The sequence below is a fragment of the Cuculus canorus genome, chromosome 1 (genome assembly GCF_017976375.1).
Source record: "Cuculus canorus isolate bCucCan1 chromosome 1, bCucCan1.pri, whole genome shotgun sequence".
Taxonomy (NCBI): domain Eukaryota; kingdom Metazoa; phylum Chordata; class Aves; order Cuculiformes; family Cuculidae; genus Cuculus; species Cuculus canorus.
The window spans coordinates 54,699,401-54,722,552 of record NC_071401.1 but is presented as its reverse complement, the minus strand read 5'-3'; the positions used below and the strand labels follow the sequence as shown (position 1 = coordinate 54,722,552).

General features: G+C 38.4%; 1 protein-coding gene across 3 annotated transcripts in view; it reads left to right on the top strand.

The window, feature by feature from the left end:
* Positions 1–413: 413 nt before the first annotated feature.
* The window catches only part of GPC5 (glypican 5), a 690,193-nt gene continuing 667,454 nt past the window's right edge, over positions 414–23,152 (top strand). For all 3 annotated transcript variants that reach the window (XM_054056381.1, XM_054056380.1, XM_054056382.1), the window contains exons 1-2: positions 414–685; positions 15,888–16,049. In XM_054056381.1, the coding sequence (XP_053912356.1) occupies positions 526–685; positions 15,888–16,049 (322 nt within the window). In that variant the 5' untranslated portion in view covers positions 414–525. The remainder of the gene's footprint in view (positions 686–15,887; positions 16,050–23,152) is intronic.

The following is a 23,152-nucleotide window of genomic DNA, read 5'->3' as shown; positions in this document are numbered from 1 at the left end:
TTCTGGCATTAAAAAAGCTGTTTAAAAGATAACCTGATGGGTCCCATCTGTTTCCTTGGCTGCTCTAACCGATACCATTGGACTTTGGCTCGTGGACATGAGAGGGTTTTGTAAGCCGGTCCTTTGTCAATTTTGCCGAAGAAAACTGAAACTTTTAAAGACATCTTGAAGATAGCTTAATTTATGAAATGAAAAGATTGGCGTTTGAAGCCAATTGTGTATGTTACTGCCAGTTTGTAAGCCTACTGCGAATAGTTCCTAAAAGCACCACCTCTTTCTTTTTCTTTTCGTGCTTTTTGGGGTTAATTGCTTACATACCAATGCTTTGTTTCTGTTCCTCGGCCCCACCCCGGCTGTACGCGGGGTCTCTTGCCCTGCCCAGCCGATTCGAGCCCATCCCTGAGCGGGGAAGGCGTCGTGTGAAGGCACCGCGACGCCGGCGGTGGGAGGGTCCCGGAGGGGAGCGGGGACACGGCGGGCGGTGCTGGCAGCGTCCCGCACTGCCGCGGCAGCTGCCGGCGGGCCATGGGGGGAAAGAGCCTCGGCGTGTTCGGGCTCGGCGCCCTGCTCCTGGCCGCTGCCTCGGGGGCTGCCGAGCCGCCGCCGAGCTGCGAGAGTGTCAGGAAAGTTTTCCAGCTGCGGCAGCTTGGCTCCCTCAAAGGCATCCCGGAGTCCCCGCGGGCAGGTAAGGGAAAACCGATGCGGGGACGGTGGGTTTGAATTTGGTGCCGCTGGCGGCGATTAGCGGGCGGTGCCGGCGGGGGTCGCGCCGGACGCTCCAGATGCGGCTCCGCAGGTCACCGGGTCGCCGGCTGACCGCCTCCCTGCGCCCGCGGCTCCGCGGCTGCACCGCGGGGTGGTGGGGTCGTTCGCGTGGCTCGGAGGGATGTCCGGCTCCTTACTCCAGAGAGAAAATCGTACTTGTCGAGGACTGCGCTCTGCAAAATTTGGAGCGCCCCGACACCCGTCTGAAATCCTCTCGTGCCCCTTCCGTGCCGTTTCGCTTGCAGTGGAGAGGAGAAAGAGCCAGCTGGGGGGTCAGCCTGCTTAGAGCCTTCCGTGGGCACGCACGGATACATCGGTGCCGGAGCAAATCCTGAAGGAAGAGGACAGCCACCCAACTGCGTCTTGGACCGGTGGAGTTACCCTTGTGTGAAATGAGAGTGTTTTACAGCGCTGCGAGGGCTGGCTCTGCTCATTTTGTCTGCTGGATGTCTGCCTGTGGCAGTAACTGAATAAAATTCCCGAGGGGTAATGGCAATTTGAGTATATCCTGGTATTTGTAGAAAAAATGAAACTTTTTTTTTGTCAATGGATGTCAAATGGCATTGCTAAGCATGTATGTAATAAAATGTACCTTCTTAGATTTGGGGGTTGTTTCCAGCCTTATAAGAACCGCAGCTGATTTTAGAGTGCTAATCACAAAATCACACTGCAGGTATTTTCATGGTAAGAGATACAGAGTTGGAAAACTCTTTTTTTTTCTAACGTGTGTGTAAAGTGTGTTCTCATATAGATGACAAGTTAACTAGTAAATGTGAGTCAGTGCTTTCCTAACAGAAAATGAGTTATTAATGCAACAAAAGCTGAATTAACATTCTCTTTCGCTTTAAAATATTGATAGCCTCTTCCTTTTTTAATGATGTAGCTTTTTAATGACTCTTAATTTTAAAAATAACTGATAATCCCAAATTTAACACAGTAGAACAGTGTGCAGTTTACAGATCAACATGCTGTGTTTAGGTTATCAGTACTTTTGACAACATGCATTGTCTTCTTATGTTATCCTTAGCTAAAGATTTTATTGTTGTTTTCCCTAAAAGGAAAATAAATACTGTAATTTGAAAGCCTGATTAAGTATGTACTATGCATTTGAAGATGCCTGGAAAATGAAATCTGAGTCAAAGCCCTGTCAGTGCTTTAATTTTTTTATGTTATTTGTGTGAATAACATCAGTATGAGTTATACGGTATCAATCTATCTATATTCTTCTCATTCCGTAGTCCAGCATAACTATTACACTTTCTCTGCCACTGTAATTTATTTTGATACCATGTTACCTGTATACTGGGGATAGAGAGAAAGCATTGCTTCAAGAAGAAGGAACTATTGTACCTTATGTCTGTTTCTTCTGCCCTGCTCTCTGATTTCTTCCCTCCCTCTATAACATTTTTATAACACTATTCTCCTTTTCTTCTTTTGACTTTTCTGTCTTTCCTGTTCCTGAAGCAAAAGCCAGTTTTGACTTATAAGAGTAATAAAAGAATTCCTTTTTCTACTGCTGCCCTGGCAAGCAGCAGTCAGCAGGAGGTGCGGTACAGCTGCGTGGTCAGCAGCCTTTCACTCTTTGAAGGAATTGCATTGCTGTGGGCAGCCTGGAAACTCCGGTCATCAAGGAGCTGAGTACAATCATCAGTGTTCTGGCTCCGAGTGGCTTTGATCTCAGAGGTTAATGAAACAAATAATTGTGAACTGTAAAATCTGGTCAGAATTGGGGATTACAATAAAATGGGCATTAAATGAGTATTTTAGAAGGTTTAGGTGTCATTGAAGGTATTTGTAGGCTGGAAACCTCATGTGAAAAGGAAAGAAACGTCACTTCTGCTGCTGATCTTCTGTGTGAAGCCTTCTTTTGAGGCAAGAAGTGAAGAATATTTTAAAACATTTCTGGTGGCACTTAGAAATGTGTTTGTGTGTAATACACACACACACACACAAACACTTTCTGTAGGTGTCCGCTTGTGAAAACAGGTGTCAAAGCTGCCTTTGTAAGGCTTGATTTCATCGCCTGAATATAGGCATCTAGCACCATTTGAGTTTCCCTAGAATGTCTGGAATAGCCCCACTGGGCCAGCAGATGTGATACCTCTTGAGAGATTTATGTCTTTCTGAAATGGCAGCAGGTGGCAGGTGAGGTACATCAGGATACATCTCAGATGCTCCCCGTGGGCAGCTGCACTGCATGGTCAATGTGGCCAGTGGCATGTAGGAGCTACTCAGCTATCAAATGTTGGGTGTTGACTTCAGAGAGAGCTGCGTTAAGTCCTTTGTCTGTATTCTATTGCCTGTGTTTATTTCAGTTGTACCTTAGACCTAGCTTGTATAAGGATGCCTTCATTTAAATGTCTTAAGCTAAACAACATCTTTTACATGGAGAAGGACTACTAATTGAAAAGGAGTGGGGTTATTAGTTTGTGTGTTGATTTTTATACAGTGAAAGGCTACTCCGACAGTCAATAAAATTATAGGGAAAAAGTTGGCTTATATTTGCCCTGTTTTCATTGTGTATATTAAAGTAAAAGACTGTAGCGTTCACAATGGTATTTTTTCCTCTTCTTAGTGTTAACAAAAACTAAGGAGAGTTATATCAGTAAATCATGCAAATTGTCATTCTGTTTCATTTGGGAACTGCAATGTGTTCCCAGTTTGGGGAACATATATTTGAGTATAAGTTAGCTGAAAACCCCCATGTGTTATTTTATATAATTAACTTTGCAGCAATTGGGTGTGGCTCATGTATCTTTAAAGGAGCATATTTCTATCATCACATGCAGTAGTGCCAGGTATATGCACAAAGGTGATCTTAAACTTGATTTTGTGTCATCATTCACATAACACAGGGTATCACGGTGTTAAAATTGGTGACTAATATTAAGGATAAATGAATATCTTTAACAAAACCAAAGTTTTTATTGCTACCCATTAGCAATGAAGAAACTTGACCAACTGTGCTCAATCTTTTCTAATGGTGATTTGTGAACTGTAGGACTAGTTTATACTTAGTCCCGTCACTTGCTATATTGAAATATTTGTAACTTTTATACTGATTTTATATGTTAGTTGCAAAAAAGGCTTCTTTTTTCTCTGTGTGGATCTGTGTGACAGGTGTGGTGGTGTTGGGACTGTACAGAAAAACCTTAATAATTAAAAATCCCAGAAGACCCCTTTCATTGTAGGGGGAAGCCAACAATATGTAAAGCATGAAATACATATAGAAAGACCTCAAAGGTTTGGAGTTTTTTACTTTTATGTATAGAAATGACTTGGATTATTTAAAAAAAAATGTTATGTGCCAAATGCTTTTTTAAACTTTATTTACAGTGCTCAATTTCTGGTAGTTTAACCTAAACAACTTGTGGAAGAATTCCACTTTTCTACCCCATATATACCAGGAAGAGATGGAAAGTGAATTGCTCTGTCATATCAGTTATTGATGATTAATTATATCACTACGTTTTTGTTAAGACATTGCCTAAAACATAATTTTTTTTGTGTGTGAACATAAATTGTTAGTTCCCAAATGCAAGTAGTATTTCACCTCTGGAGCCACAAAATGATCACTGTGAAACAACTTGTTACAACATTTTGAGTTTAAAACCAACAAAAAATGGGCTCAACTAAGAAACAGCTTCCCTATCTCTGTCTCCCATATTGCAACTTCACTAGGAAGTGCTCAGTAGCCTTAGGACTTGATCTGGTTAAACAGAGAACAAGGGACCAACTGTTGGCTCTTCTGCTGAGTGGAGTAGATTGGCTTGTGTCTACACTGCTTAAGGCTGGTATCCTGTAGAATGGAATGACTGTCCTCACTAGATAGGCTTTGCCCTTGAGTCTTCTCTAGATTGATCCACTGTGAAGTTCTTGTAATGCCAAGGAACTGTGGATTTTCAGGGTTCCCGCCGCTGCAATTCAAGTAGTCTTAAAAATAGGAACGCTTTTCGCAGACAAGGAGTCTAGTGTAGGCACTGCATTGACAGAAATCCTGGCACCATCTGGACAGAGATGCAGAAAGCAGTAAGGTGATAATTCAACAGTCAGGGTACAGGTACTCAAATCTGATCCCTGCCTCTTTTAATTAGCAATGCTGAAGTACTTTAAAGCAGTCATAGTGATAGCGATTAATACTAAGTCTGGAGTGGCATCTGTAACAAAAAAAATAAGTAAATAGGTATTAAAGAGTGAGCATGAGGACTTGTGGCTGACATGGGTTGAAAATCCATTTTGCAATAATCCACTGTTTTGAACAACTTCTTCCAGGCCCTATGGCATTTCAGTGCTGACTTTTAAAAGACTCTGCATTGTGACAATCCTACATCTGTTTTGGGATTTTTCGGACTCTGGATTTGATCTCCTGGAAGTATTTAGCTAAGTAGTCAGGCAGAAATTTACCACACATGTGGTATTCTATTGTCCTGGCAATTAACGTCCTCATCCTGTCAGCACTTGTTTATCTCAAGGTGCTGAGAATATGGATTTGTATGACTGAGACCATGAATGAAAGTTTGAAAAAAGTTCCAGAATTTCTGCAAATAGGTAAACCTATATCTCAGGATACTTAATTTTTATCCTTGCTGAATTATCTTTTCCACACCCACCTAGATTGTTTTCAGTTGTAAAACCTTTCCAATATTATAACCATTTATGTTATGATATATTTATTACAGGCTAAGTTATTTCAATTCTTACTATCTTGTGATCTTGTCTAAAAATAGGTTGTGGTGCAGAGCCTTCAGAATCTGCTGCTGAAAAGAGCCAATATTCCTTACTGGAGCAGAAAAAGTTTTCTCACTGTATTTCAAAATAATTGGTTATTGACAAAACAATTCTTGTGGAAGACAGGAAAATTTTTAGATGTGAAAAGACAGAAAATAGGTGTGTGTTTTTTTAACACTGGCTATACTGAAATGGAACAACCAGTTTCACTTTCTGGTTTATATAACCTTTTCTGAAACATTACCCATAAGCTGTTGCTTGCTCTGTAGCTCTATAAAGAAACAGCTACAAAGCCAGTCCATGGATTTTGAGCAACCACTCCATTTTTAGTCCGTTGAGTTCTTTTGCATGTTATATTTGATTACTTTTTCCTGACCATCGAGAGCAGCTGTGTTTAATGAGCTGGAACAGAACTAGGGCAATAAAATGTACTTTATATGTACATGATTAGTGGTCTTAAAGTATAAAACAAAGTTCCCATAGGGTTGGGAATGATATCCACGTTAAAAAGATGCTTCTTAAAAAAAATGTTTAGCATAAAATCAAAGGAATACAAGACTATTGAAGAGTCAGCTGAAATCATAAACAAATATTCATTATTGTTTTAGAGTTTCACCAGAAGTCTAAACGTCTTCTTGAAGCTATTCTGAAGCTCATAATAAGCCTAGATAAAATTTCATATTGGCTTCTGCTTTACAAAAGTTAAAAGCTTTAAAAGCTGAGGAAGTGCCCTATATTTGTTTAAAATATTAAGCACAGTTTGCGTAATAGAGCTAATCTTTAGGTTACTTAATTTAAACACTAAACAAGAATTTATTATGCATGTCTGTGCCTACATGCATATGGAACTGCATGTGAGCAGATGCTGTGTATATTATTTGTTAAGAGCTAAAATGTAGTAGTTGAATGGTTGTACATACTGTGGTACTTTTCTGAGTCTTGTAGGAAGATCACTGCTTCTAAGAAATAAAGCTGTTGTTTGCTTGTGAAAGAGACACTTATCAAGGCAGTAGGAGAGTGAGGAATAGTACTCACAAGTTCTAATTTATGCTTGGTTTGACAGCTCAGCTACACACTTTGACTGTGAAATTATGATTTATTATACAACAAAGCCATTGAGTAAAATGATGCTATATGCAGCACAATGTTATTTGCATTTGAGGCAACTTGATAATGACACTTTGCCAAGTTTTCTTTCTTAAATCTTCAGTTCCAAGCAGAGAGAGGACATTTATGTGTAGTTACTGCGGTAAGGTAGGTCATCTTACATACATGCTAGTGAGGTGGGGTTTTATCATTTTAAATACTTCATAAAACAAAATGCTCCCCAAATGCAACACAGCTACATTCTGCATTGGGAATAGTTGTTAAGTCTTCTGCTGGCATTTGGGCCCATATACAAGCTGTGTTGAAATTTCAAAATTGAGCAATTGTACCGAGGAGACTTATGTAATGCACAAAATTGTATAGTGTTTTTCTAATAAGTCACAAGGAAACTATAGGACTATAGTGATATAAGAGAAGCAAAATATATCTAGTTGGGTGTTTTCATTTTTTACCTTATTTCATAGTTATTTTTTTTTCCTTAAATTATTTGGTATCTAGACTGTGTAATAAGTTTATTGAAGAGTATAGTACTGCTCCACTTGTCTCAAATAATGTGAATTGTAAAGATTATGTCATGGTCTAGAAGGCAAACTTTCCAAATCTTATTTCCAAACTAGAAATAATTCTGAAAATGTGGAAGTCTAACACTGAATTAGACGTGCTCTAGAGGTACCAGAGTCAGGTCAACTGGCCTGCAGTGCCCTCAGTTACATTCTTGCCCTTTTGAAGATGGGTGCAACATTTATTTTTTCTCTGTTGCTGGGAACTTGCACTGGGTCCACAGGCTTAAAAAAATAATAGGGCGTGGTATTACAATGACTTCAAATAACTCATACTTTTGAATACATCTCGCCAGGTCCCATGAGCTTATATGGGCCAAGATTTCACAAGAGATCCCACACTAAATCCTCTTCCACTACTGCTGGTTCCTCTCTTATTTAACCCTTGTCTCTAGGTACGGAGGCCTGGGCTTGTTGGTGAAGCCTCTTAGTGAATAAGAAGGCAAGTAAGGGAGTGCATACCTCAGCCTTATTTGCATCCATGGGCACTAAATCACCCACCCCTTTCAATAGCAGGCCCCCTGTTCTTGGTTTATTCTCTTGTTGGTCACATAGTGGTACAAGCTCTTGCTCTTGATACCTCTTGCCATTTGCAACTTAAGTTGAGCTTCGGTTTTCCTAACACCATTCCTCCACACCAGGGCAATGTTTCTCTATTGTCCCTTAAAACTTGTCCACATTTCTGCAGTGAAGCTTAGTAATATGTTCCTTGTTTACCTAAGCCTGCCCCTTGCTAAGTCTATCCACGGAAGTGCCAGGATGGACTGTCTACTTGGACAAAGGATGGTCCTTAAAGACCTGCCACCTCTTCTGAGCAACATCATCTTTCAGTGCTGGATCTCATTTGCCAGCTTCCTTAATAAGCAGGTCTGCTCAGCTGAAAGCCTGGGTCTGTGCTCTTGTTATCCTCCTTCCTCACATCCCTTGGGATCTTGATTTGCACTGTTTCATGGGCACTACAGCCACGGCTGCTATTGCTTATTTCCCCTGTGACCAGGTCCTCCCTTGCTGTTAGTATCAATCCAGAAGAGTGCCATACCTGGTTGACCTATCTAGCTTTTTTATAAGAACTTGTCCCTAGTCCCCTCCAGAAATCTTCAGGTTTGCTTGCATCCCTTTGTGTTCTGCTTCCAGCAGCTGTTGTGAGCTGTTTTAAGTCTCTCGTAAGAAGCAGGATCTTGCTTTTAGGAAGACTCAATCCACTTCCTTATTCTAACCTCACAGTGTATTAAATTCATACTACAGTGTCATCTTCACTGAGCTCTTCTTTGGTCCTGGGTCATCACATGCCATCGACTAACCTGTCTGCTCTATACCTTCAACCTGCTCCTCTACATGAAGAGCAACTTCTTTTCTTCCCTGCTCATCTTTCCTGACATGCTTGTATCCATCCATTGTTGCACAGTGGTCACTCGAGGTATTCATCATGTCTTAGTTATTCCAACTGTGTCTGGTTCTTTTGGCGTGTGCAGAGCTTCAGCTCTACCTGTTTGTTTCCCAGCATTAAGGGTGTCATAGGAACTGCTAAATCCAGCAGATGCTACTCCTAGGAATTCCTTCTAGCTGCTGAATGAAGCCCTGCAGGGTGCATTCTGAGAGTTCACTAGTGTAGTTCACTGGTGAAAATACACCCTCCCTCTCCAAGTCACAAGTGCACATACATTCATGGATCCATTGAAAGTCAGCATCATGTCCTCTTAGTCTGATATCCATGACTGATTCCCCTTAACTGCTATGCTAATCTGCTTCTCCATCAAGTTAGTCCAGCGTAATGTTTGCTAGCGAACAGATGTGTGCACTCTCACTTTTGTCTCACAAGCTTCTCCACAGCTGCGTATCCCTTGAATATTTCTTTGTTAAACAGATGCTGCCTTTCACTATAAATCCTCCTTCCTTAGAGAAGGGCCCATGGTCATAAAAGCCAAGGTGCTGTGTGTGATACTTAGGGAGAAAAACTCTTCAGTCCAAGTAGTTAAGTAGACGAACAGGGATGAAAGTAGTTTACTGGTTTGTTAAAGACACCTGACAATCAGTTAATTATACATTCAGGATCAGTATCAGTAATACAAGAGAGATAGACTAGACACAAAATATTAATTAAATTTCTGAATATGTCTAAGCACCTTTCCTTAACTAATTCTAAAACTTCCTAGTCCCCTCTTCCCCGCCATGGTTATATGCAACCCCTACAATGGCCATGCAAGCTCCCTGGGTGCACAACCTTCCTGCACAAGACACGACTGCCCCAGCTTTATGCACCCCTGTTGCTCCCAACATCCCAGTGATGCACCCCGCAGTGAGAAGGTGTCCCTGCACCATGGGGTGGGGGCCCTGTTTGCTGCCTCTGCCCCTGCTCTATCAGCCCCTTCCTGGGTGCAAGCTGCTCCCGGTGCCCCATGAGCAGGCTGTGCTGCCTGGCCTCGTCAGGAGTCGGGGTGCCCAGCGGACATTGCCAGCAGGGACACACCCCCTCTGAAGGCTGCTGCTTCCTCTCCACTGTCCCTCCTTGCTGTCACAAATGTTCATGCTTCTTGCCAAAGTCATTCCTGTCTTTCAAAATCCTTGTAATTCCCCAGTTAAAATTTGATACAGCTAATGGTCATCATCCTATTCAGCATGATGAGTTTTGGGCAAATAAGTCTCTTGGGCAGTTCTGTGGTTTTGGTGCACCTTCCTTAACAGCTTCTGTTGTCACAGACAATAGAATGGCTGAGGTGGGAAGATGCTTCTGGTGACCCCCTAGGAGAGGCCCCTTCTCAAAGCAGGATCAGCTCCAGCAGGTTCCTAAGGACCATGTCAAGTCAAGTTTTGAGCATCCCTGAGGATGGAGACTCTGCGACCTCTCGAGACAACCTGTTCAATTATTAGACCATCCTCATAGTGTTTTGGGTTTGGTTTTTTTTTTTCTTTCAGAACTGGCTGCTTTGCCAAGGGTGGTGAATTGTTTACAGTATAGTATATTTAAATGAATAAATAGGTTACAGGAAAAGGAAGAAATGAAATTAGTTTTGAATAAAAATAAACCACATTAACTTAAATTATAACATATTGCATATTGCCTAAGTTGAGCTTTGCTTGCTCTCTTTTAGGTAAAATATGAGAAAAATTGTGGTTTCAAGAAATTTGCACCTTTTTATTAAAAGTAACAAACCTCTGTAAAAGTGTATCAAGTAATCTGATTCAGATTCATTCACTTGTAAAATGTGAATGTTTTTATGTTGTTAGTGAAACAAAATGTTGCATGTTACAGCTGAGAGTTAGCATCAGGAAAACATGGCATTCTTTTTTTCCTCTTTTTATTCTGCAGTAGGAATAGAATTGAATTAAACATAATGACCTTACTGTGATAAATCTGTTCTCAAATGAAGGTAAAAAAGAAGAAAAATTGGTTTTGATCAGGAAATCTAAATCCTACAGCCAATTAAGAGGATATATAGTTTAACATTTTACAATTTCAGGGAAGCGATATGGGTGAAAGCATGGTATTTGTGTGCATTTAATGTCACTGACTTTAATCCATGCTGGAAGCTAAACAACTATAGCACGTTCCCCTTTTTAACCTCAGTGAATTAATCTTCACTACAATAACAATTAAATCAAAGTGCATAGTAGTCCTGAAGTTACACAAGGAGAAATAGAGGGAGAAATAGAAAGGCTGTATAAAAATTGCATGTCAGGACCCTGAAATTCTGTTCATCCACTGGCTGGGGTCTGGCCTAGCTCCCTTGTAGCCTGTATGGGTAAATCTTCCTTCCCCTGGACTGAGGTGGGAATGTCAAGTACCTTAAGCTTAGTACAGAGCTGAAACATGCCCAGCACGTATATGAGGACTCTGTATTTGGGAAGTGTTGTTGCATCCTACATCCAAGATGTGCCCAGGCCTAGACTGAGCCCAGTACAATAATTACTTTACAGGATTCCTACTTCCTAAAGAAATCACAAATTAAATTATCATGATGTCCCAACACTGTGGTGCTGATGAGGTCAAATTCAGGAGCCTCTTTTCTCTACTGATGTGCTCTGATTACTGTGCATTGCCCTTTTGCACTCAACTCAAAGCAGAAGAAAAAGCAGCAGGAACATCACAAGTTATGAATTATCAGCTTCAAGTGAGCACTCACTTTGAAGGGTTGCTTCATTAATTGGCTTTTTGTTTGGTATTGTCTTTTTTACGTTGTGGCTGCTGCCATCCTTTTCCTTAGCAGCAGCAAACAAAAAAATTTACTCTAGCTCTTCAGTAATAGTTGAAGCAATGTAGCTAATTGCAAATCTCACATGGCCAATTACCCACCCACCTGCACATACACACACACAAAAAAAAAACCCACAGAAGAGAAAAAAAGCAGAGAAAAGAAAAGCAGAGAAAAGAAAAGAAAAGAAAAGAAAAGAAAAGAAAAGAAAAGAAAAGAAAAGAAAAGAAAAGAAAAGAAAAGAAGAGAAGAGAAGAGAAGAGAAGAGAAGAGAAGAGAAGAGAAGAGAAGAGAAGAGAAGAGAAGAGAAGAGAAGAGAAGAGAAAGGAAAGAAAAGAAAAGAAAAGAAAAGAAAAGAAAAGAAAAGAAAAGAAAAGAAAAGAAAAGAAAAGAGAAAAGAAAAGGCATCATCCATGCTCCATTTAAATCAAACTTACTCCAGCCGCTTACAAACCTTGCTTCTTCATTTAATAGACTAATGGTCTATGTCATGGAGAAAGTCTGAACAGTTGCTTGTAATACTTTGAATGCCATGGAAACATTTATGAAGAAGACTTATTTGATATTTCAGGTTAGTGTTTAAGATCATAGAACTAGTTCAAAACTATAATCGGTAAGGACTGTCCTCAATCTCTGCATAAGTGCCCCTAGAAAACAGCTAGAAAATCTGAATTCTTCTTGATGACATGAATACAAAACTATTTATTTTTTTAATTAGCCTTCTGATTCTTAATGCTTTTCATTTCAACTGTGCTAAAATAGTTAACCTAGCCCTGAAAAAAAACTTTGGAGTGCTCATTATGTTCCACGTGCAAATTAACAATTGAACCTTCAAAGTTTTTCTCCTTTTAAGTCTTCCTGTGCTTTATTAATTCATTAATTCTGTTTGTGGCCTTGAAAATGTATTCTATAATGATATGCTGACTTTTTTGTCTAATTTCATCTCTGGAAAATGTGTATATTGGACACTGCATCACTGCAGAGAAGCAAGTTGAGAAAAGTGTAGCAGAGCGTGTGAGTCTTCAGCGTGACACCACATAGTTCTGTTTTCTTGGTAATCATAATTTCAGCTCATGAAGAAGAACACAAGAAAGCTGTAATATAGACAAAGCTTAGTAAGATTAATCTAGATTAGTTTATCCTCTTTGTTGTTTAATTCTAGTTCAAACTACTGCTGTGTTTCTTCTGGCAGATGTGTTGGGCTTTTATGATACTACTTAAAATTTTCTGAGCTTAAGAAGAAGATAAGGATAGTTAGGCATACTAAAAAGTATGAAATTAAGGAATATGAAAATTGCTAAGAATTTTGCTAAAATAAATATTTCTATTTTTATTTTTTTATATATATATAATTATATTAAATATTTAAGAGAGAGAGGTACATGAGATGAGTGGGTATTCAGGGTTCTTGGGCTGCTTTGTGAAACTGGAAGTAAGAGGAGCACTTTGAGAATGGCTGCTTCCAGCATCTGATGCAATAACAGGGTTTGGAAACTAAAGCCGTTATGAGGTGCCTCAGTGCTAATGATGAACTGAAGAAGCATATTGCAGGAAGAATGGAGAGGCCTTTTTTAGAATAATATAGGAGCAGGAGGTTGTCTTCTGGACATCTTGAAATGAAGTACTTTGTTTAGTGTTTTGCTCCCTCTAAAACTGATGCAGTTTTGAGTAAAAGACAGGCTCAGGGTTGTTCTGAGTTATCTTCTGTGTCAGTCTCTTCACTAGGTGAGGAGCATGTTTCTTTACAAAGACAAGTTTGGGGCAAGGTCAGACATGAATTTAGCATGTATTACATAGTAGAATTTCTAGTAGCTCGAAAGGTTTCAGCAACAGAGGAGTTCATAATTTAATACAGGTGTTAGTCTGATTAGATGAATTGATGAAATTATGAATTGTGCCTAACTGTTCAGCTTCTATTTCTTGAGGACATTTTATAGTACAGAAATGTTCTCCTAATAGGATTTGTCCATTTTAGAGTCCCAGCTCAGCTGTACTTAAATTAATGGATATATTAGTTACCAAATATAAGTTTAAGCAGCAGTATTAATAATGATGTACTAGACACCTCAAAATTCATGCTTCTGGGTTAAAAAAAATCTGTCCTAGATTTGTAGTATTGCAAGTGATCTCGGTCTTCCCTGCACTCTTTCTTTGTAAGTCATGCTGGCTAGGAGCGTCTTTATGAAGATAAAAACTTCCCTTGAACAGCAGAATTAGAATTTTAAGGAAAACAAGTACTGCAAAGAACTGTAGAATTACTTGATTTGTCAACGTGAGACCAAAAGACAAACACTTAATAGATCAGGTAATATGACTAACTCTTTCTGAGCTCTCTGCTGATTTGTTTGGAAGTTAATAAAGTGTATGCGCAAATAATTAAAAAGGTAGGGAATCTATTTTTAAACAAGCAAACATAAATAAAACCTTTTATTTTCAGAATAGAACCTAAAGAACCTATACAGAGGGATCAAGAATACAATAAGTCTGAAATGGGTATTGCATTGAAATGTGTCCAAACAACCTAATGATATGGTTCCTCTCTTTTACAGTCCCTGTTACATGACTAGATAGCTGCCTGCCTTTTTTTTTGACAGCAATGAATATTTCTTTTGTTACAAGCAGAAGATAATAGTCTGTAACCAAAAAGGAAAAAAGGCTGCTGTTATGCAATACTGTGAATATTGCAATAAGTATAAACATTTTGTTCTCTTGGTATTTGTCAGGTGTATTGCTGTGGGCATATGAAGTCTACAAGATAGCTTGTCTCTTATTCTCATGTTTTTCATGCAATAAACTGAGAACAAAAAAAAACCAAAATGGGACTGAGAGAACTACATGTCATACCTGTGGATAGACCTTTCTGCTATAATGAGTAAATAATGCTGCAGGCTTATTTATCATTCCTTTAATTTGCTTTATGTGGGTGGTTTATTAGTCCAGTTTGCTGCTTGCTGTTTTAACAGTATGATATTTTAGAATTCTTACTTAGAGATGGAGAAAAGGGAGGCTGTATATAGATAGTTACGTGGATTTTGAGGTTGTAGAGCACTGGTGAACTGTATTTTTAATACTCAACAAAAATTATTTTAAGATGCTTATTAACACTGCTTGGAGGCAAGCAACTTTGTAAAAAGCTGTCTCTGACACTAAGCACTTTCTTTGGTATGTATAATACAAGAACAGTTAATTTAGATAATTTAGTAGACCACCTTATAGATAATAGATAATTTAGTATCTATTATCTAATTTAGTATCTATTATAGATAATAGATAATTTAGTAGACCACCTTAATTTTGCTGCTTTATTTTCATTCTTTGATGGAATATTGGAGGATGGAATATTAAAGTTTTTACAAGGCAAGGGATTTGTAAAGGCAGCTGGCCGGGAGAAATTACTTAGTTTGTAAACTAAAAATTTACTTACTGAAAAAGACAGAAATTCTGTTTTTAAACAAATAGTGAGGATAAATAGCCTTAAAAAACATGAAGCCGTATGAGGAAAAAGATATCTTATAGCAACAGTCTAAGACGTAAGAAATAGAATTTCTTAATACTTGAAGAGAAGTTCAGTGATTCATACCTGCATTAGAATAAAGTTTTAACTTTCTGTTGTGATAGTGAAGATCATCATCCTCCTGGACTGTGTAGCTGTAGTAATCACTGTGTGTTAAACTGCTACTGGAAACTACCTCAAAGAGATTTACAGGGATATCACTTGTGTTAGGTAATTTTCATATGCAGAGGTTACATTCTTACTTTTGCATGCTATCATGAAGGCAATCTCAGATTTGTGAATTCTGTATGGTAGTAGGATTCATTAAGTATTTACTGGTTTTCTTTCAACATAATGATATTTACTGCTGCTTATGTCTGTGAAATGGATTTATTTCAAGGCACAGTAAGATCAGAATGTAACTTAGAACTGTTCCATATAAAAGTTAATATGAAAGTATTCACTATAAACTGGTCAGGAACGGGCTTTCCACTAGTGTGTTTGTAATATTTAGCAGTAGTTAGCTCTTTCCAGTCCAAGACTTACAGAAGAACAGGAGTACTAGCCAGGAATTCAGTGTTCTAGGTAACCATAGAAGGGCTTGAGTTGGAAGGGACCTTTAAAGGCCATCTAAGTCCAACTCTCCTGCAATGAGCAGGGACATCTTCAACTTAATTGGGTTGCACCGAACCTTGAACATTTACAGGGAATGGGGTATCTACAACCTGTGCAATGATGTACAATGCATATTTGATGTATTTCACCAACATTAGTTACCAATATTCACAGCTAGAATAAGATTACAGTGTTAGAAAAGTTACATTGTATCACATGAATTAATTAACTTTAGTAAGTGTACTCTTCCCACAGAATTTTGGTTAGAATCCCTTTCTTTTGTTTAACAAGACCAGATATCTCTAAAGCCTGGGTTAATTCTTTTAGATGTTTACACCTATGTAAAAAAGAAAGTAACTATTTTTCTGTGTATTTATGTATTGCATACTTCTGTTTTGTACTAATGAATGTAATTATCTCTTTCTGTAGGGGTTGATCTCCAGGTTTGTACTTCTAAAAATCCAACATGCTGTACCAAAAAGATGGAAGAAAGATATCAGACTGCAGTGAAGCAAGATATACAGCAAGTGCTTCAAACATCAAGCGCTACATTAAAATTTTTGATATCTCGTAATGCAGCTGCTTTTCAAGGTAAGGCTTTCTGCTTTTTGTTTCCAAGCTTGTTCATACTTTTCTTGATTTTCATCTTTGATTAGTTTATGAAACTAATAAAAGTTATCTGTTAATGTTCAGTTTCTCCCTATGCTTTTATGAATTCATAGAAGGAGTATTAAATCATGCAGGTGATTAGAAACTGCATTGCTTTTGGGATTTGTGACTTTTAAAATGCAATTTGAATTGTAAACCAGTAACTTGGTGTTCCTCTTGAACTTTTTTAATTTGGACGGAACTAAAATGCAAAATTATCAGCTGGTGTGCTACAAAAGAGAGAGATTTTGTTATTCTAGTGTTTCGACCCACCATGTTCTTTGTCTTGTTCCAACAGAAACTGTTCTGGTTTGGACTAAAGCAGAACATTTGTCTTTGACTTTTCAGACTGATAGTTATCACTAGTGTAATGAGCCATTGGCATGCAGAGAGGTCACTGCTCACATCTGTTCCTGTGTAAAGGTCATCCAGAGTTGGTAGTAAAGGGGGTGTTCACCTGTTGGGAGAGGCAGACAGGACAGATGACTCAGACTGGCCAATGAAGTACTCCATGCCATACACAGCATTCTTCATATAAAAGCTTAGAGAACATGAGGGGTTGCTCTTCTTCAATGAACGGTGCTCGAGGGAAGCAAGACCATTTTTCCTCCAGCCTGCGTGTATCCCTGTCTTTCAGGGAGAACTCACATACAGGTACACTGCACACACTCTGAAAACACCCCACTGACTGAGTCCCTCACAACAGTCTGAACAGTTATTCAGACTGTGGGTTCTACGCCCTTCTCAGCTTGTAAAGATTGAAATTGTATCACCTGCCAGTCCAGGAGAATGCCCTGAACACCACTTCAGAGGCTAATGTGGCACATATGCACTTTTCATTCTCCCAGTAATGCTATTTTACAGTGTAGGAAGGAATTCAAGAAGCACTGACCCAATGAAAGGAGCTTGCCTCTGAAGCCTAGTGATGATACATCCTCCCTACGGAAGGATAGTTTCAGGACTGCTCGAGAATTAGTTTTTCACTTTTTTGGTGAAACTCGTGATCAGTTCTCATTGGAGGAACACAAGCCATCCTTCCTAAATATGTAGCCTAACACTAAGTACTTCTCCCATGGGCATGCTTTCATCGCTTGTTTTTGAGCAAATATTTTTGAAAGCATATACTTTAAGGTGTAAATATATTTAATATACCTATATTATATAAATATACCATTTCACCGTTTTTTAAGAATATACTTTAGTACTTTTGTCTTCAATGTCCTTGTGTCTAAAGAAGTATAATTTAGAGAAACTGTTCTGTGGATTATGATATCATTTGGTATGATATTATTTAGATTTAAAACCTTGTTTAATCTTGAAGTAGTTATTTGTTGAAAAACATGCTGTTGAATATCCAACTCATTTTTGAAGGATTGCTACCATTGCTAACTAAAATTCAAACTAATTTTTTTTCACATACAGAAATCATAATAAGATGCTGCTGATGTGTTTTAGGTTTTGAACTCTAGAAACACAGTAAGATGTTATACCTCATTGAATTCAGTTTTGACCCTGCTTTGAGCAGAAGTTTGGACTGGGGACCTCTGGAAGGTCTTTTCCAATCTGAATTTCTGTACAACAGGGTGTCTGTCTCAGTTTTCACTGCCATATCTTTAGGCATTCCCTTTATGTTTAGCTGTGCAGCTAGGATTGCGATTACCTCTTCTGCTACTTTGGCAACTGGACAGGCATCTCCGTAGATAGGCAGAAAGCGTGAAGGGGATTATTGGGGTGTGTACAGAGAACAGCAGGTGTTGTGGACTTAGCCACTGTTGTCACCTGCCTCTTTTTGAGGCCTGCTGAGGTTGGATGCCTTGGCCTAAAAGAGATAGACTGTGTCCAAACAGAAAAAAATAGCAAATATTTTCTCTCATTTTCTTACATATTCAGTAGAGAGAGATAGACAGTTGAACTAAATAATCTGTATCTGCCTCTGGAGGTCTTCACAGGTGTGTTTTCTGTCTGTAATTAAATACAACCTAGAGATCCTGAGTACTTCAGAGTAGCTAAGTACTAAATACTTTAGGATGACTGTGTTCATCAAATGAGACATCTGTCTGCCTGTCTATGTATTAGCTGTATGTGTGTGCATGTTCTTTTTATAAAAGTAACTATAGCTATATATTGACGTATCTCTGTCACCTTCTAACATTTGTTAAAATCCCTTGGTTCTATACTGAGGTAAATGCTACCTGCTGACAGTAATTCTTTATCAACAGTTTTCAAATGTTGCAAAAATTCCATGTCTCTTAGGACATGTTAAACTACATGATGTAAATTGCGCCACTTGTGTACTGCCTCCTAGCAAGTACTACTACAGATTTGTCCTTACATTTCAGAGTGTATTTTCTTTTTCACCATGATTCTTGCTTCTTTTTAATACCTTTGTGGAGTGGTAAGAGATCAGAAAGATTGGTGAGAGTGAAGTTAAATAAGACCTTGTAAGTGGGAGATAAATTGTGTAGAGGAAGAAATCATTCTTCTCTTGGGAAAAGTGACTAGAGAACTTAAGCTGTATGATAATCGTGTTTCAAGACATTTTGATAGGATAACATTCTTGCACATCTCTACATTTTTAGTATTTATTGCTTTAGTAATAACAAAAAAGGATTGTGAATGCTTTGCTGTGATTGCCGTAACATCTTCAGTCTGGTGGTAACCATAAAAACAAATGCTTTTTTAACCTTTACTTTCTATGCTTTAAACCTATACATACAGCACACACATGCGCACACTCCTTTTGCACAGTTCTTAGATGTTACTCAAAGTTCACACTGATACCTCCAAACAAAAGAGGAACATGCGCCACTAAGGCCAACACTTGTATAGTCACAATGCAGTGCTGGTTTTTGTGTAGGGGGGAAAAAATTCCCTGCAGTTTGTAACATCTTGGAGGGTAACTGAATAGTCATCTAAGAATCTGGTGATTTGGAATGAGATGGAGGTCTGTGGAGTAGCATAGCAGATCTTGTGTCACTTCAATATTTTTCCACATAGAGGGCTCATAAGCCTTTAAAAAGTGGCACAGAACAAGATAGCAGCTTGTCTGGTTGAATGGTAAATTTAGTGATAATAATTACGTTCCAGAGTCAAAAAGCAAATTGACTCGTCTTTGTGCTGCTATATTTGGCAACTCGAGTACTGTACAATTGATTTTAAAATATGGAACTGTGATTCGTTTATGAATGTGGCAACCTGTCACCAAAACAGTGGACTTGGCAAGTGTGCGTCTGGAAGAAAGAGGTAATAAACTGCATTCTTCAGTTCAGCATTTCCTGACACTTTTCCTGCTGTGTAGGAAACTCTAATGCTTTTGTGATGTAAGTTCTGGAGTATATTGAATCAGATTTTCCTGATGCAAATTCATGTTCTTCTGTCAAATTATTACACAGTAGGTCAATGTCCACTTTATCCTAGACCAGAATTAAGTGAAGTCAAACTGTTATATCATGTTGTTTGAGGTCAAAGTACAATTACTACATTTAAATATTGATAAAGTTCTAGTCAGTAGCTAAAATAAATTGCGTGAACTATAAAATGTATTGAAATCATCTGAGCTGCTTTCCCTGGCAGCATAGGAAGCCATAAGAAGTAACAGAATATCTATTCATCCTGGTAAAACTAAATCTGCCATGGCACTGATTCAATTGTTTTCCATTTGTGAAGTTTTCTCAAGAATGATTTGAAGATCAGGAAACTTTCAGCAAGAGCTGCTGTGTCTCAATTATGGGTTCAAATAATTCATTGCCCTCTAGTTCATTTGCATTGCAAAGAACTACTTTGAAGTTCCAACATTTTCTTCTTTCTCAGTTCCATAATTCTGTATGTTTTACGTGTGATGTAAATAAACTAAAATCCAAATACCTGTTGATTCAATGGAATTCAACGATTCTAGGAAAAGTCAAAAAAGTGGGCAGGCTAAGAGACCAGATTGTTGCTCATATTGAGGGATAAGTGTCTCAAAAATGTCTCTGGTTTAGCAGCTATGCTCCTTGTTCTCTGTTGCTCTGCAGACCTTCCCCTAGCTACGACTGTGTTCCCCTGTGGCCTAAAGAAGTAAATTTTAATAATGCAGGAAAAATATTATAACCACTGATTGGTCTAAGGAACAAAGCTGGTATGCAGAAGTTAGTGAAGTCAGAAATCTTCTATTCAGGTGGTATTTTGATCCCTTTATAATACAAAAGCAGGATAAGCAGTATGATAGTATTATTTAGAATTGGACCCGGTGTGTTTATATATACATGAAACACAGCATTAAGGAGCTGTTGTAAGTGCAAAAATCCGGAGATTTAGATTAATACTTAAAATTTCATTATTAATCCTGAGTTTCATTTCTGTATTGCAAGCAAGTCTTTCATCATTCTAGAGGGATTTGCTTCCATTGTAAATCATTCTTATCTTTCAGATACTTATTTGCATACACATGTGCTGCACTACAGGCATTCCTGGAGTAGATATACACAGGGATTTAATGGGCTTTCCACAATAACAGTTTTCTCCACATCAGTCTTTTCTTAAATTTTATTTTTTTAACATGCATTTGTGCTCATGGATTCTTGTCTCGGTCTATGCTTATTTACCATTACTTAATTATTTCTTAGACTGAGTGACTACTAAGATATTTTCACAATTATAATTTTAGTACACATCTAAGTACTGTTTTGGTTTATGTCTGTGCAACATAGTGATCAGTGTAGATGTATGTTAATTTAGATTTTTTATACTTTATGTAGTGTTCATTAAAAAAAAAATGTGAAGTACAATTTTAAAGCATCATTCCCTTGGGGACCAGTGGCTGTAGAAAGTACAGAGCTGTGGATGCCTGCTTCCTGCTTATTCTGCAAATTTGGGGGAAGCTGATTGTGAGCAGAATGTGGATTTGAAAGAAGATTGAACTCCAACAGAAGAAGTCAGCAAGTTGTGGTGCTTCAAATATAGCATTTTCTGTAGCCTTTTAGATTTCCAAGAATTCCAAGTACATGTGGAAAAGGTTTCACTTTGTATTTCTATTCTCTCTGTTAAAAAAATGAAAAAGCCCCACCCCTATCAGCCAGTCAAGTCTTTTTGATAAACAGAACTCAACATAATATTGACAACTTGGAGACAAAAGTCTGTAAAACATGATCAGCAGGAGCAAATGCAAGGTGCTACCTTTAATTTGAGAGAAATAGTGGAAGACGTAACAGGATGGGGGATAACTTTCGATGGATCTGTGCTGTAGGAAAAGTTCTGGGAATAACGATGGATTGCAAGCTGACAGAAGTCAGCAGTTCCATGTTGTTGTGAGACAGAGAAAAAAAATTAGAAGTTATTGCTAGACATCTTAGGGCTTGTCAAACAGTGCTAGAAACCTGTGGTTAGACAACTGAACTGAGCCCAGCATCACCCTTGACTGTAATGAAAGCTTGGACATCTAGTTAAATTTCAAACACTCAGATACCTGCACTGTGGTATCTGAAACACTACTTTAATGTGTATATTATACACACCAAAGTATTACAACAACCCTTGGAACTTCCCTACTCTGTGAAACCTTACATCCACCCTGTGTAATGTAGCTCAAGGGAGTGAGTAAGGTCTGGATACACAACCAGAGTATTGAGCAATATGCTAATATTTGAGTTTCCAGCCTATCAACTACTTGGAGGTGATTGCATTTATCCTGAAGTAAATGAAAGCTGGCTTACTGCTTAGAGTGAACTGATTCCATCCTGTCAGAGAGGTAGAAACATGCAGGTAGATTCTGTGTACAGAATGTGAAATCTATTGTACACTCTTTGCTTATCATGTGGCAATTTGCTTATGTGCAAAATAGGAAGTGATCATCTATTTTTAATTTCTGCTCTGCCTCTGGAACAAAGCAGGAAGGTATGTCTGTGTCATGTAATGAAATAGGTGACATAGTGATTTTAACAGTGGTAATGAAATAAACTTTTACTGATAAACTGATCATCAGCAGGCATAGGTAGCTTTTGAGTCTTAAAACAGCTATTGATGCAAGTGATGTCAATTTTTAATAAATGTACAGATCTCAGTTAGCATTTAAGGGCTTGAACTTAGCTTTGTGCAGACTAAATGAGTGCTGTGATAGGGATCTGCTGATCCTAGAGTTCCAGAAGAGAATGTTTCATATTCGCCATTTAAGTGCATTTAAAATGCATATGCATGGCAGGTCACAATACAGAATGCTACAGATTTATTGTAGATCAGCTGCATAGCCATTCAGCACATGTACAGTAGCCATTTATGAAGGATTTTTGGAAACTATCTAAAAATACAGCAGATTACTGAGGAGAGTTGGCTGTTTCCCGAGTTGTTTGTTTTGCAGTGTATAACTCTCAGACTTCCCTGTTGCAGCTGTTCTGGTCTATGTAACTACTTAATAGTCATTGGGACAGAAGCACAGTGAAAAATTAGCTCTGCAGTTCAGTGATCAGGGTACTCATCTGCAACTAAGGAAGGTGCAAGCTGCTGCCCCAGTGAGTATTTTTTAATTATTTGTATAGAGAAGTACTTTCCAAAGTATGTGTGAACTCTGGGCTGGCTGTACTTAGAGTTGTCCATATCTCATCAATTTTCTTGCCCTTCTCAATGGTTCTTGTACAGCACTAGGACTTAAAGAAGGAATTAAGTGCTGAATAGGAGCCAATTAACTGATTTCTCTTGAAAAATGAAGAGAGATGCATCTAAATTCTAATAGATGTTCCCCTCCACTACCACCACTGTGATAGCTGTGGGCTGGCTGCTTGTTTTGAATGAGGGAAACTTGTGCAAACTATAGCAGATGTTCTGCAGGATCAGCCTTATTATGTGGCTAAGCAAATTTTCAAATCAAATTAAAGTGTTATTTTTATACTGGAGTATAACATCTTTGTTGTGTGCTTGTGAAAAATGTATTAGGTATGCATAAATATTTATTGTTCAATATCTAAAAATATTAAAATATTTTAAATATTCCTTGTTCTTTATGTTGTACCTACAAGGTCTTTGTGATTTGTGAGACTGGATAATGCAGCTGTAAGGTTCATACATGTACAGAACGG